The 13,875-nt window shown below is 33.0% G+C and overlaps 1 protein-coding gene across 2 annotated transcripts in view; it reads left to right on the top strand.

Annotated features, from left to right (window-relative positions):
* CWC22 (CWC22 spliceosome associated protein homolog) overlaps positions 1 to 13,875 on the top strand; it is a 52,423-nt gene that overhangs the window by 19,665 nt on the left and 18,883 nt on the right. For both annotated transcript variants that reach the window (XM_019739361.2, XM_074338728.1), the window contains exons 5-11: positions 2,252 to 2,482; positions 5,537 to 5,665; positions 7,143 to 7,311; positions 7,706 to 7,759; positions 9,397 to 9,532; positions 9,617 to 9,823; positions 9,914 to 9,976. In XM_019739361.2, coding sequence (XP_019594920.2) covers positions 2,252 to 2,482; positions 5,537 to 5,665; positions 7,143 to 7,311; positions 7,706 to 7,759; positions 9,397 to 9,532; positions 9,617 to 9,823; positions 9,914 to 9,976 — 989 coding nt within the window. The remainder of the gene's footprint in view (positions 1 to 2,251; positions 2,483 to 5,536; positions 5,666 to 7,142; positions 7,312 to 7,705; positions 7,760 to 9,396; positions 9,533 to 9,616; positions 9,824 to 9,913; positions 9,977 to 13,875) is intronic.

Genomic DNA, 13,875 nt, shown 5'->3' with positions numbered 1-13,875 from the left:
AGTTTTCAACCTGTAGTTTTAATCTAAATTATTTTTTATGTGTGTCTTGGAGAACTTGACTACCCACCTTATGGGTCATTTAGTTTCCTTGTCTACTATGTTTTATTGTTCACTAAGTTCTATATGCTTTTTGATGTCTTTCTCATATTATCTATTCCATGACTACCAAGACTATACCCCCCCTAGAATTTTGATCAAATCCCTCCCAGTTTCTCAAATACTGTCAAAACTCTTAAAAACTAGATACTATTTTTTAACAATTTACAATAGAGAAAATGGGTTTAAAGTGATTAAATAACTTACCTGAGGTTGCAGGGATCACTATGGTAGCTAATGAAACGGGTTTGAACTCAATTCTGACTCCAAAGCCCATGTTTTTTTCTGTTACCTCTGACTACTATTTCATTGTAAGTCTGTGTCTGGTCCAGTGTATGTGCATAAAGTCTCATTTGATCCACACATTCACACTGTGAAGTAAGCAGGCTGTGTGTTAATGTAGAATATAAAGGCTAACAGTCCAAAAGCATTAGAAGAGAAATATTCTGTTTAGACTGAAACACGACTCTTATTATTTCTGCAGTCTAAAGGGACAAATACTGTAATAATAAGGACACAATTTTATTAGCCACCTATCAGTCTTCCTTGGTATTTCTCAGAATCATAACCAATGGCAGTGAACGGCTGCTGTAGCTACCGTGTTTCCCCGAAAATAAGACCTAACCGAAAATAAGCCCTAGCATGATTTTTCAGGAGGACATCCCCTGAACGTAAACCCTAATGTGTCTTTTGGAGCAAAAATAAATATAAGACCCGGTCTTATTTTGGGGGAAACATGGTACTCTCTTGCAACGTGTTATACTCATAAGAAACAAATCAGGCTAGAGTTCAGAGCACCCGCCTTTGTTACTAATTGGGGCTTCTATTCAAAACCACTTTTTGCCCCTCTGTTTACTCTTAGTAAGTTAAGTCTCTCCTCATGGGCAGTCACTCAGATCTCTTTATACTTCATTTTCAAAACTGACTACTTCTCTCTGTCTATTTACAGACTATCTCAAATGTACCCTCGAGATTTAGCTAAAATCTTTCCAGTGGTTCCCTGGTAGTGTAGCACTAGCATTAATATAATGCTAATAGGAAACTTTTTATTTACTGTGTTCATATAGCTCATGGTTGCACAAGAATGAGCAGAATGAGCAGAGTTTGCAAGGCAGTATATGTAAAAAAAAATAGTTAAGTAGACAAACTCTTCTCTGGGGAAGGATAACAAAAAGCAAGGATTCACCCTTTCCTATTCTTGATAGTTTCAGAGAACAATATCCTGATTACTTTAAAAGTGTTAGCTTAGAGGTGGGCTGTGAGCTCAGTTGGTTAGGCTGTAGTGCTCTTAATAAGGTTGCTGGTTCGATCCCCACATGGGCCACTGTGAGCTGCGCCCTCCACAACTAGATGGAAACAACTACTTGACTTGGAGCTGATGGGTCCTGGGAAAACACACTTAAATAAATAAAAGTTTAAAAACCAACAAACCAAACAAAGAAAAACTTTTAAAAAAAAGTGTTAGTTTAAGAAAGGATACCTGCATTAGTAGGGAAAAGTAACTGTGGCTCGAAGATCGTGGATTTTTTAAAAATTGTCTCAAGCAGAAGCTTGTGATAGTCTAAAATTTCTAATAAAAATACCAGTTGTATCAAGAAATGATTTCAAATATTTATTTATTTATTTATTTATTTATTTATTAACAGTTTTACTCCTAAATTGTCATTATTGGAGATAAACTCTGGTTTCTCCTTTATACAATTTATCGTGTATATCACAGGCCTGTCTGTCTTCTTAACACTTGTCATGTCACTATCCCATGAAACTATTAGTGATTCCCCATCACCTCCAGTATGACTCACTTAAAGTTTGTTGCTTATATTTTGAGATTTTAATCTGACTTGAACTCGTCCTTCCAACTACATGATTCTTTATTTGCTGACTGTTCTATTCCTTCTGGCCTGAACACCCTTGTTCAGTTTTTCAGCAGTTGTTCTCTCTTCTACTAATTGTAGAATGCCATTCTCCTTCCCCTCTCTATTTTCTCCTTCTTGCCACCAATATAAGTTCTGTCAAGCCTTGAAGACCCCAGGTTAAATTACATTTTCTCTCTGGATTTATGGGGTCCACTTACAGTCTCACTCATTTGGTATGCAAAAATACATTTAAAAAGGTATTTTGTCTTTTCTCCATTAAAAAAAATTTAATATTACAGGAGTAGAGACCGAGAAAAACGCAGAGAAAGAGAAAGAGATACGGATCGGAAAAGGTCCCGGAAATCCCCATCTCCTGGGAGAAGAAGCCCAGAGCCATCGGTAACGCAGGATGAACCTACTGCAAAGAAGAAGAAAGAGGAACTGGATCCTCTCCTTACTCGCACTGGTGGAGCATATATTCCTCCTGCAAAGCTCAGGATGATGCAAGAACAGATTACAGATAAAAACAGGCATGTTGATATTACTAAGTATATAAGGCAATGATATCCTCATTGAAAAAAAAATCAACTATGGTCACATTAGCTTGGATGTTAAGAATTTACATTAGTTCACAATGATAGAGACCTCAAGTTAGACTTCTTTCCTTATTTACTCTATAAGCTCCATTGGAGCTCTGCATACTATTTGCCCTGACATTAGCTCATAGCTTCTTTATTTGTTTGCATGTGTGAATTTAAAAGTTTGAGGAAAGAGACACTATTCCTTTCATAGTTGCATGCATGCCTATTAGTAGTGTCTATTTTTCATAAATAATCAAGAATACTGTTGATATTTTAGCCCTAAAATGAATCTTTCTAGTTGTACCAAACCAGGAATCTGCATACTTTTTCTGCAAAAGGCCAGATAGTAAATATTTTAGTCTGTGCGTTATTCTGGCTGTATATCAGCTACTCGACTTGGATAATATGTAAACAAATGAGTAGCTGTGTTCCAGTAAAGCTTTATTTACCAAAAAAAGTTTGGGGCTGCATTTGGTTCATGGGTGTAGTTTGCAAACCCCTATGCTAAGCCATGAAACTCACTTGACAATTTTCTCTATACCCTCCTTTTCTTAGATCATAACACCTTAGACTGTAATTTTTGCTGCACTAAGGCAAACGATCAAAATTCATATATGAATATTCACACTCAAAATACTTTTCCTTTTCAAAATAGTTGAGCTGTAGAAGAGCTGGGTAGGAAAGTGCAGCTAAGTTTTCAAGTCCTTTTTCTCTAGTGGAATGAGGTAATAACTAGGAAGATATGGTGCAAGAATGAAATGGTCACTCAATTCCAGGTGGTTAGTAAAAAAGATTGGGATAGAAGGTAGCTATCCTTTAAGAAAAACAGATTCTAGGTGAGCCAAGAAAGAGTGTTCCTACATCTCTAATTGGTATTTTAATGGCAACTTGAACTTGCTTGAGAACCTTATATAAATGAAATCTAAATTTGTTTTAAAAGTGAGACTGAAGCAGAAATGTCATTTATGTAAAATGAGTGAAGATTTGAAATCAATGTAAATTATAAAAATTTGTGAGCAAGAAAGGGACATTAGCTGACATTAAATTGAAAACTAATAATTAGGTTTCTCTTTACGTGTCATATTCCAGCACTTGGTTTCTGTGGTTAGTGGGAGCTTCCTACTCATGGAGGCACCCAGCTCATGCAGAAGGCAGTAGTGGCAGTGTTAGTGAGAAACACTGACTTGTCTCCAGTCTAGTCCAGAGCAAACTCCCAACTGTAAAAGACCAGCCCTGCACCATCATTCATTCAAGTCTTACTTCTTTATAAAGTAGGCAGACACAGCAGCATATGAAATTGTAAGCATATTCCTGGAAGGTAATTTTATATCTAGTTGAAGTGTGCTGCAGGCTGTCAAGGGGACAGAGAAATAGAAGTCTCTAACAGAAGTCCATCGTCTTTGCTTTCAGCAGATACTTCATCAGGTGAATTGTAGGCTTCCTAATAAGGAAGTACAGTTGTACTTTATGTAGTCTTTTGATCAAAGTTTAATAGAAGTTGTGATTCTATTGTGTTTAATAGAAGTATTAAATAATTACTGATATTATTTAATCAGTAATATCTTATCAATCAGGCTAGTTATTAAGCCACAGTTCTTATTTCTCCACAGATAGTAGCACACCAAAGGGTTGGGGGTGGGGGGGCACTGGGAGTGTTCCACCTCGGTGGCAGGCAGTAAGGGGGTGTGTGATCTATAGCAAATTTAGGAGCAGTAATAAAACAATGGCAATTTAGTCTACTTTTCATCCTTAGTGTTTGCTGGGGACAATGTCAGTGATAAAATACTCTTGCCCATCAGGGCAAACGGCTCTCACCTCCCCTTCTTAGTGTACCACCCCAGAGGTCCATGGGTAGAATTCAGGCAATCCATGAACATGAACAGGGGAAAAATAATTGCGTCTTTATTCTTACTAATCTGTAACTAAAATTTAGCATTTCTTTCTATTGGGAATATAGGCAACAGACCGTAGAATTAACAGACTACTAATTGTAAATATCTCATAATTTTTGTGGCCATGATACTTAGAAAGTAAAGAAGTTATTAGGCCTACTGTCACTTCTTCTTACTTAATGTGTTAGGAATCACAGAGAATCAAACTTTTGTTCTTTTCATGTTTTAAAAACTATATTTCAGCATAATAGCTAGCCTTTGTAATTCTATGTATTTGTATGTATTATTCCAAAAGAGGTATAAATAAGAAAAAAAAAAAAAGACTTACTGTGGCTAAAATCATGTTCTTCAGAGAATTATGAAAACTAAAGAATTTTAGACCTTTAAAAGGTCTTAGATATTACCACGTTCGACCTAAAGAAACCCAATTAAGCTAAAGAATTTACCCGAGATCTAAGTTAAAAAAAAACAATATAGCCATCTAGCATTCAGCTGATATCGCTGTGAGATTACTGCCTAATGTAGAGATTTTCTTTAAAATTCTTAGAACAGTCTTTCAACACCATAATTTCATATGACTTTCCCTTTTCCTGTAATTATTACCGTTTCTTTATAGTTTAAAACATTTAATTTTGTTGTCTGTCATGCTTTTATGAGAAGGGACATAATAAAAATTCCCTTTATGGCTTTATTTGGGTGTTTCAATTGAAATTTAAAGCATAATAGCTTTTATTTTAAAATGTTTTCTTTAAAGACAAGTTTAAGGAAATGAAATATTGTAATACAAAATAAGCATCTTTTGAATCTGACTAATAAATGTTGTAAATTGTTATATGGATGTAAGAATAAAAGATTATCCTTACATATCCTTGATAATCCTACATTGTTAAAGGGAAGCAGTGTGTATATAAGCATCATATTTACATAAAATCAAATATAGTTTAGGATATAATCTGTGTTTATATAGTCCATATATGCTCACTTTGGGGTCATTTTTTGAAAATAATGTTAAAAACAAAGGAACAAAGTAATTTTTATGTTCTCATTATAATCTCTTGTTATTGTGATTGTTGACTAAGTTTTAATGTTTATTAAAATTGATTCTCTTTAGCTTAGCGTACCAGAGGATGAGCTGGGAAGCCCTAAAGAAATCAATCAATGGTCTTATCAACAAAGTGAACATTTCTAATATAGGTATTATTATTCAAGAACTTCTTCAAGAAAATATAGTTAGAGGAAGGTAAGCATCAGCTATTTTATTAGTATTTCATAGCAATTTTTCAAAGGAACATAATATCTACATGAATAATGATTTATGCTACAACATTTCAAAGGTAATTGAGAATATTTAAAATGCAGTTTTTATAAAAATGTAAGCTATTAACAAATAACTTGTAATTCACTGTTAGAGGTTGTGTGGAGTTTTTGTTTTTTGAGAAGCACTGATGTCATATAACGATTTTTGCACAGCCATAAATTTACTGAATACTTCAATAAACTCATGAGGAATAATGAATATTAAATATATGTGCTACCTCAAACCAGTTTAAGTTGTAATGAAAGCAAAGTAATAATGTGGAAGAAATGAGAAAGATCAGTAATAAACTTTCGGAAAGCAAAATAGAATGACAACATTTTCTGTGTGGTTTTAAGTAGTTGGTGATATTTAAAAGGCTCAGGAAATAGAAATATCCTGTATTCATTCTGTTCATTATATTAAAATCTGAAGGCTATTTTCCCTTGTCATTTGACATGACCCCGATTCCTCATTCCAAAAAACACTGAGGATACAAAGTAAGGTGTAGCGTATTGTTAGGGTATAGAAGGTCGACCAAGGAGGCAGCCACTGTTCTCAATGGTAGATTGAGTTCTTCCATTTTACTCAGAAAGAAGCATACTCAGAGAAGTTATATTGGCTTAAGATTTTACAATTTATTAGCTGTGTTCTCTTTTCTCATTTTCTACTCTAATGATTCAGTTGTCGTACCTAAACCTGGTAACTATTAAGACATTGTTTTCCTGCCTTTTGGCAATCCAATAATTATTTGTCATTACATTGCTAAAAATAAGTTAGTCCATTTTCTCTCTCTCCCCTTAGCAAATGCATATACAAATATTCCCATTTCAAAATGAGATAGAAGCACAACCTTTTATATTTTTATGTCAGTGGTTTAGCATTATTCTTGCAGTGCTTTGATGGTGTCTTTATCTTTCATAGGAATATTCCTAATATTTTACTGAAAATAGGCTTAAAGGCGGAAACCACCCAAATTTGTTTTTAACCACATAATTAATTTTATATAAAGTAATGGACCAGTAGGGGAAATCTTATGTTGTCTAAATTTAGTACTTTTGAAGCAGGCCTTTTTTTCTTCACTGTTGTGAAAATGTTAAATTATTTCTAAGAAGTTTAAACTCAAATTTATGACTAGATATATATATATAACATACAGAAACAGGAAAAGGAATTAGATATAAAAAATTTGAGGAAAAAAACTAGTAAAATCTGTCTGTTTTACAAAAGCACAAATTGAAGTTTCTTTTCTCAAAAGCAGTAAGACAAACTCTTCCCCTAAATAAAATGGTGTAAATTTAGTGCTGTTGTATCTTTTGTAATTATTTACAGAGTAATATTACTGGATTTTAAATGAGGTGTTTTTCTTCTAATTAAATTGGTGATTATTGTTGACTCCCTTTTCCTTTCCTTTTTTAAACAGAGGTCTGCTGTCCAGGTCTGTTTTGCAAGCACAGAGTGCTTCTCCAATCTTCACCCATGTTTATGCAGCATTAGTGGCAATTATCAACTCAAAATTTCCACAAATCGGAGAATTAATCCTCAAGAGGTTAATTCTTAATTTTCGAAAAGGCTATCGAAGAAATGATAAGGTATATATGATGGGCTTATAAGTAGACTGCCACATAAGGACAGACTGATAAACCAGTATCAACAATTGTTGAGCAATGGTGGTTTCTACATAGAAATTCTTTTTTAAAACTGCATACTTCATGAGAACTATATTTTTTTATTTTATTAAATATACCTGGCCACTAATGATGAGCCACAAAAATGGTGGCTATAACTGGAAAATTATAACTATTTAGCCAGAAGTGACACTGTTTCACATGTATTAGTTTTTATCTTTTAACTTGCTTATAATGTAAAAATTATCCCTGTGTGTTATATTTTAAATAGAGTGCATAAGTAAGCTGTAGACTCTATAGAGCAATGAAAATTGGTTTTAGTTTATAGATTAACTTTGTCTCTACCTTCACTTTTCAGCAACTATGTTTGACTGCTTCAAAATTTGTGGCACATCTTATTAACCAAAATGTGGTAAGTAATTATCTTCAAAACTTGGTGTCTTTCAGTGACATGAGACCACAGGCTTGATGTACTTCAGCGACACATCTCTGTTTTTGTTTGGATTTTATAGCCCTTGGGCAAAGTATCTTGGATAATATCAATTTGATCTCTTAATACTGTATGTGGTTACTTAACTATAGATTATTTCATCAGAGAAAGTAATTTGTTTTTATAAAGCAATTAAGTTGTTACTTCCTTCATGCCTTTTCCCACTACCTGTTCATGAATACCTAATAATATCTGAGAAAAAAATCATGTCCCTTGAAATTACATATTATATGTAGTCATATAGTCATAGAATCAGTTTATAAAATATAGTAGATTAAATAATTTTAATCAGTTTTAAATGCAAATTTATCTTTTTATTGTTTAGCCTTATGTTTATTTTATATTCATTCATTAGTAAGAGGGAAAATTTTGAAGTCACACTTAATCTTAATTCTTTAACATTAAGTAATATTTTAATTATTTCCTACATGAAATTCTCTCATGTTTACTCTTAGAAACCCTTTAGATTTTAACCTAGTTAGTCATATTATTCCAATAATAACTTGCTGCTTAAGACCCTGGAAACTTAATTTCACATGTGTACCAGTATAACAGCACAGATAATGTTTCAGTTTTTGAATGTATCTTTTACTTACATTGAAGATACTTTAGGCATTGTCACAAAACAGTTAAAATGGTAAATATTATAAATCTTCCCAACTGTGGTACAGGGCATTATTTTCTTGTCACTGGTAAGACTGTATGATATCCCCCTACACCCACCCACCCCCCAAAACAAGTAGTGTGTGTTTTTGATGTGCTCAATGTAAAAGTAATTTCCTGAATTGAGATTTAGACTTTTTCCATCCCCTTCTCAAATAAGTATTTGATTTTTAGAAAGGCATTTGTAAGGTGTTTTGAACATGCTTCCTATTTCTTTTCACAGTAAAGCTTCTCAATAGAATTTTATTTTCACTCTACCTGGCATTGTTTATAAGTATTAATTTTTTAATATGGCTAGTATAAATAGTTTGATTTAGGAAAAATAATAATAATACTAGACGTTGTATTCAAAATTCATCGCATACCAGAAGCTAAGATATTTTCTGATAAAATTATTATTCATGTAATAACTATAGTTTAAGACCTATTTGCTGTCTAACAGTTGCTGATAGAATGAATTGGAAAATGGATATAAAACTTTGTCATGGAAAATCATTCTTCATATAGTGATTATGAAAATATCTCAGATTAAAAATTACTACATGATTTTTAACACATTTTGGTTAATTGTGTTAATTGAGGTTAATTGTGTTATTTCCTGTAAATAATTATATTTCCTATATATAGTGTATAAGAATATTTCTTTTGGAGATAAGTCAAATAGTTGTATTCAGTGTAATAAATTTAAAGTTTTGAAGCAGTCATTTGGAAATTCTTAACAGATGCGTAATGAAAGTGGTAGAATAATTTGGAGTATTTCTACATACGTTATAATATTATCACTGCACGTACAATATCACTGCAAAAACTAGGTTTACTAATTTTTAAAATTATCAATAGTAGGTTAGTATATGTAAAACATTTTCTCTGTTCCATATGTCTTTATTCTATTTAAGGCACATGAAGTTTTATGCTTAGAGATGCTCACTTTGCTCCTGGAAAGACCAACAGATGATAGTGTTGAAGTAGCTATTGGTTTTCTCAAGGAATGTGGCCTCAAATTAACACAAGTGTCACCAAGAGGAATAAATGGTAAGTATATATCCTTGGTTTCAGATTGAGCTTTTGGTTGAGTATTATAATATTTATTGTTTATTTTGTTGTCTTTCTGTTCAGCTATATTTGAACGCCTTCGAAACATTCTCCATGAGTCTGAAATTGACAAAAGGGTTCAGTACATGATTGAAGTGATGTTCGCTGTGCGAAAGGATGGATTCAAGGACCACCCTGTAATCCTAGAAGGACTTGATTTAGTGGAAGAAGATGATCAGTTTACCCACATGCTCCCTCTGGAGGATGACTATAATCCCGAAGATGTTCTTAGTAAGTCAAGAGGTAGAGGTTGGGGAGTGGGGCACCAACAAATGTAAATACAACAAAATAAATACTTAACTTTTCATTTATTTTTTTAAGATGTTTTCAAGATGGATCCTAATTTCATGGAGAATGAAGAGAAGTACAAAGCCATTAAGAAGGGTATGTAGAATTTTATAAAATAATTTATTTTGGATGGGAAGAAACAATGTTTGTCATTATATAATACTGATCGACAGGTATAGCTCACTACCCCACCTAATGAAATCTCTGCTCTTCTGAAACCTTTCTCTTCACTGTTTCCCCATGCATTAGTTTTCAGTCTAATGCTTGTCCATAGTATTACTTCATTCCAAATTATTTACATAATTGTCCCTCTCCTCTTTCCCCGTGTTTAAATTATGCAATCCTTAAGTCTCATCCCTCTTAAGAAATATTCATATATTACTAGTGGCCTTTGTTTCCTCACTGCCGCCTAAGAATTATTGCTTTAAATGGCACCTAATTTAATATTCAATTAAGTGCTATACTTTATTATTTTTTGAGGGTAGGTTGATTGCCGCCTCATAATATCAATCCCAGTGCTAGATGTGATAACAGTGCTTAATAAATTGATAAATTGATTATTGTTATTTGTACACCTTGATTGTATTGTAAGCACTAACTTTGGACAGACTTGGGTTTGTGTTTTGTCTTTGCCATTGTTAGCTAAAGGACCTGGAACAAGTTACTTGTTTGGTGTAAGAGTAAATGTTCCTTGTTTGTGTAACGATAAGTGAAATGCAGTGCTTTGTATTGATACAGAGCAAATATTTAGACAATGATACAATTTTTTTCCCACATTTATGTCATTTTTTTCCTAAAGCTACTATTCAGGGGTATTGCTATGATTATATTTATGTAATAATTTAATACTTAATGTATTATTATATAGTAATTATGGATTTATTTCCCTGCATTGTGATTCTACCTGAGAAGTACTCATTGCTTCAAAAACTCCTAGGAAGGACAGAGACTTAGGACTCTGTCACTGCTGGCACTCTATGCTTTAGTCATACTTAGAAGTGGAATGTTGAAGTGGAAAATAAAGGTGTAAGGTGCTTTCCATTTCTATCCGTTATCCTAAAAATCTGCTACAATAAATTGTTGTCTCCTTTTAGATTCTGATTTCCTAGGGGCGTTTCAGTGCTAGGGCCAGAAACTCAATTCGTTTAGAAACATGGAGAATTCCTTAGGTACTTTTTCTTCTTTTTCATGGACCTCTTTTTCTAGTCTCCCTAAAACATGCTAAATGGTTTTATGGAATTTTTATTATACCTCGTGATTCTTATTATTATTTTTTTTTAATCTTGAGAATTCCACTTTCATTTCTTTAGGACTTAGGCAGTTGGCCAATGCCAGAAAAGTAGCATTTCCCTTACCAGAGCCCTTCTTAAACTCTTTGGTCTCAAGATCCCCTTATACTCTTGAAAATTATTGAGGACTCCAGAAAGCTTTTGTTTATAGAGGTTATATCTATTAGCATTTACTTTACTAGAAATCAAAACTGAGAATATATAAAAGTTAAAATAATAATAAATCTAGTACATGTTAACATGTTACATATTTTTACAAAAATAAGTACTTTACAAATCAAATTTAGTAAAAAGAATGGGATGTTTTATATATGTGCAGTTTAATGTCCGGCTTAATAGGAAACAGTGGGATTCTCATATTGTTTCTGATTTCAGTCTATTGTAATAGGTTGTTTTGACTGACGTATGTGAAGGAAATTTAGACTCACACAGATACGTATTTTCAAAAAGGAGTATTTTAATAGCCTTTTCAGATAGATAATTGTGTATATTCCTCTTTACCACCATGCCAATGTTTAATAGCTGGTGGTTTCTTAAAAATGGATTATAATGTGAAACCTCAAACAATATCCATGAATGTTCATATTCTGTTAAATTAAAATCATTTGGCCTGTCTCTTTGAATGGATATTTTATCCATACATGATTTTGTAACATGTTTCATTGGTTGTTTGGAAAATACTGATGCACTGAGTAATGCCCATTTTCCTGGTGTTAACACATTATCAAAATTAAATTAACACGTTAATATAATATCAAGAAATCACATTTTTTAATATAACCACCTGTCTTGTCAGAAAAGTCTAAGTATTGGGAAGCTATCAAGCTCACAGGAATGGATACAGGTTTTCCAAAATTCTTATTTTTTCTTGAAAACTTTTAATTTTATCATGGTGGCAAATAAAGTTGGTTATTTTTCTTGAAGTGACAGTCTCACTTTGTTTATATTTGAGTGTGGGCCAAATATCTAACAACCATAGGTTGTCAGCCATTCTTTCAAGTAAAAATGAAAAAAAAAACAAAAAAACACACGCTGATTCGTCTTGCAATTCAGGTGATCACACAGTGCTCCTCCTGAGATAACCATCATCATTGTATGTCTATCTTTACAGCTGTCCTGTACATGCATTCCGTGTTTTGTTACTCAGATTACTATAAAGGCCTATACTCAAGGGCTGAGATTTCATAAAATTGATATTTTTCTACTTCTTCGAGGACATTCTTAAGTGAAACCGGCTCTTTTCGCCGACGACATGAGTGTGGCAGTGTCTAAGAACACAACTGCTACTGCAGTTGATGCTTTGATTTGTGCCAGGTTGCAGCAGTTTTAACCCCCATTCCTTTTGGACTATCATTGCAGATGACAACCCAGTGAAAAGGCAGATAATGTCTTAGTATTATTATGAAAATAGTTTAAACCTCAAAGACCACCTGACAGGTGCTGGTGATTCCCCCAGGAACTCACAGACTATACTTTGAAACCACTGCTTTATTCAGTTAATGAAATCCAATTGTCATTGCCTAAGTGATTTTAATAAGTAGATTCTAAAGTGGACAGATGAGGAGAGGATGATGTAAACGACTAGACAATTCTTTTGACCTTCATTCTTTCATAACATTTTCCTCTAGAGCTGGCATTAAAAAAAAAAAAAAAATGGCCACAGCAGGAAGTGGGCACAGCTTTGGTAATTAGCACCTCAGAATGACCCAGGTGTACTTGTGTTTTAGGTCTTACAGCATTTGGGAAAACAGCAGGAGTGCCTGTCTTCCTACTATTGAATACTAAATAGTTTCCTCTTTTAACAGTCTTTTATAAACTAGACACTTCAGATTATTTCTTGAAGTCATATATGTTCAAAATATTCTTGAGATGTGTACATCAACTAAAGGCTGAATGATAATTCCATTTTTGTAAAACGATTTATTCCCCATAGGATGAAATTGTCGGCTAACATGGACTATTATATGTGGCTTCTGATTTACACTGCTTATAAATATGAAGAAATTAGATTTTTCCTAAAAATGAGTTGGCCCCAAAACTTTTTATTAAAAACTCTAATTATAATAGAAATGAAAATGTGAAGTGTTGGCCAAGTTTGTAAAATCTTTCATCAGGCTGATAGAACACACACCATTGGACAAAGCATAATTTTAGTTTTTGTTATTTGTTTACTATAAATATAGTGACTGTCCTTATATGGTCCTTACTTACATCACTGTTTTCATCTAGTTCTGAGTGTGAGTTTTAAGAAGTGATAATGCAATGAAGTGCTCATCTTACCAGTTTTCTTGAAGGCTTTTAAATTTCAGCTTCTGTTTTATATATGGAAAGTCTTTGGATTGATTATAGTGTTCCATTTAATAGGTATATGTTTCAATAAAAATCTCATCAATATTTATATAAAGTGAACACTAAATTACACAGTTGTTTCTTCTCTCTGTCTTTCAAAAAAACAGTCTTAGCCTAAATTCTTCTTTTCTGTATCTATCTCGCCTTAGTTTTTTATGATAGACTGTCATCCTTAAGATGGTGAACTAAGAATATTTTCTATTCCAAATTTATATTTCCAGTTTTCTTGCTCTTTTTGGAAAACTTTCATTATTTCTTTTTCATCTCTTCCTTGTTTCATAGCCCTCTTCTGTCAGGCGGAAGAATGATACATACAACTATCTGTAGTCAAGTTAGTCGTAATGCTCTCCAGCCACC

Source organism: Rhinolophus sinicus, linkage group LG01 (assembly GCF_036562045.2).
Source record: "Rhinolophus sinicus isolate RSC01 linkage group LG01, ASM3656204v1, whole genome shotgun sequence".
NCBI classification, from domain to species: Eukaryota; Metazoa; Chordata; class Mammalia; order Chiroptera; family Rhinolophidae; genus Rhinolophus; species Rhinolophus sinicus.
Note: the sequence above shows the minus strand (reverse complement) of the source record. Positions and strands in the feature narration are given on the sequence as shown.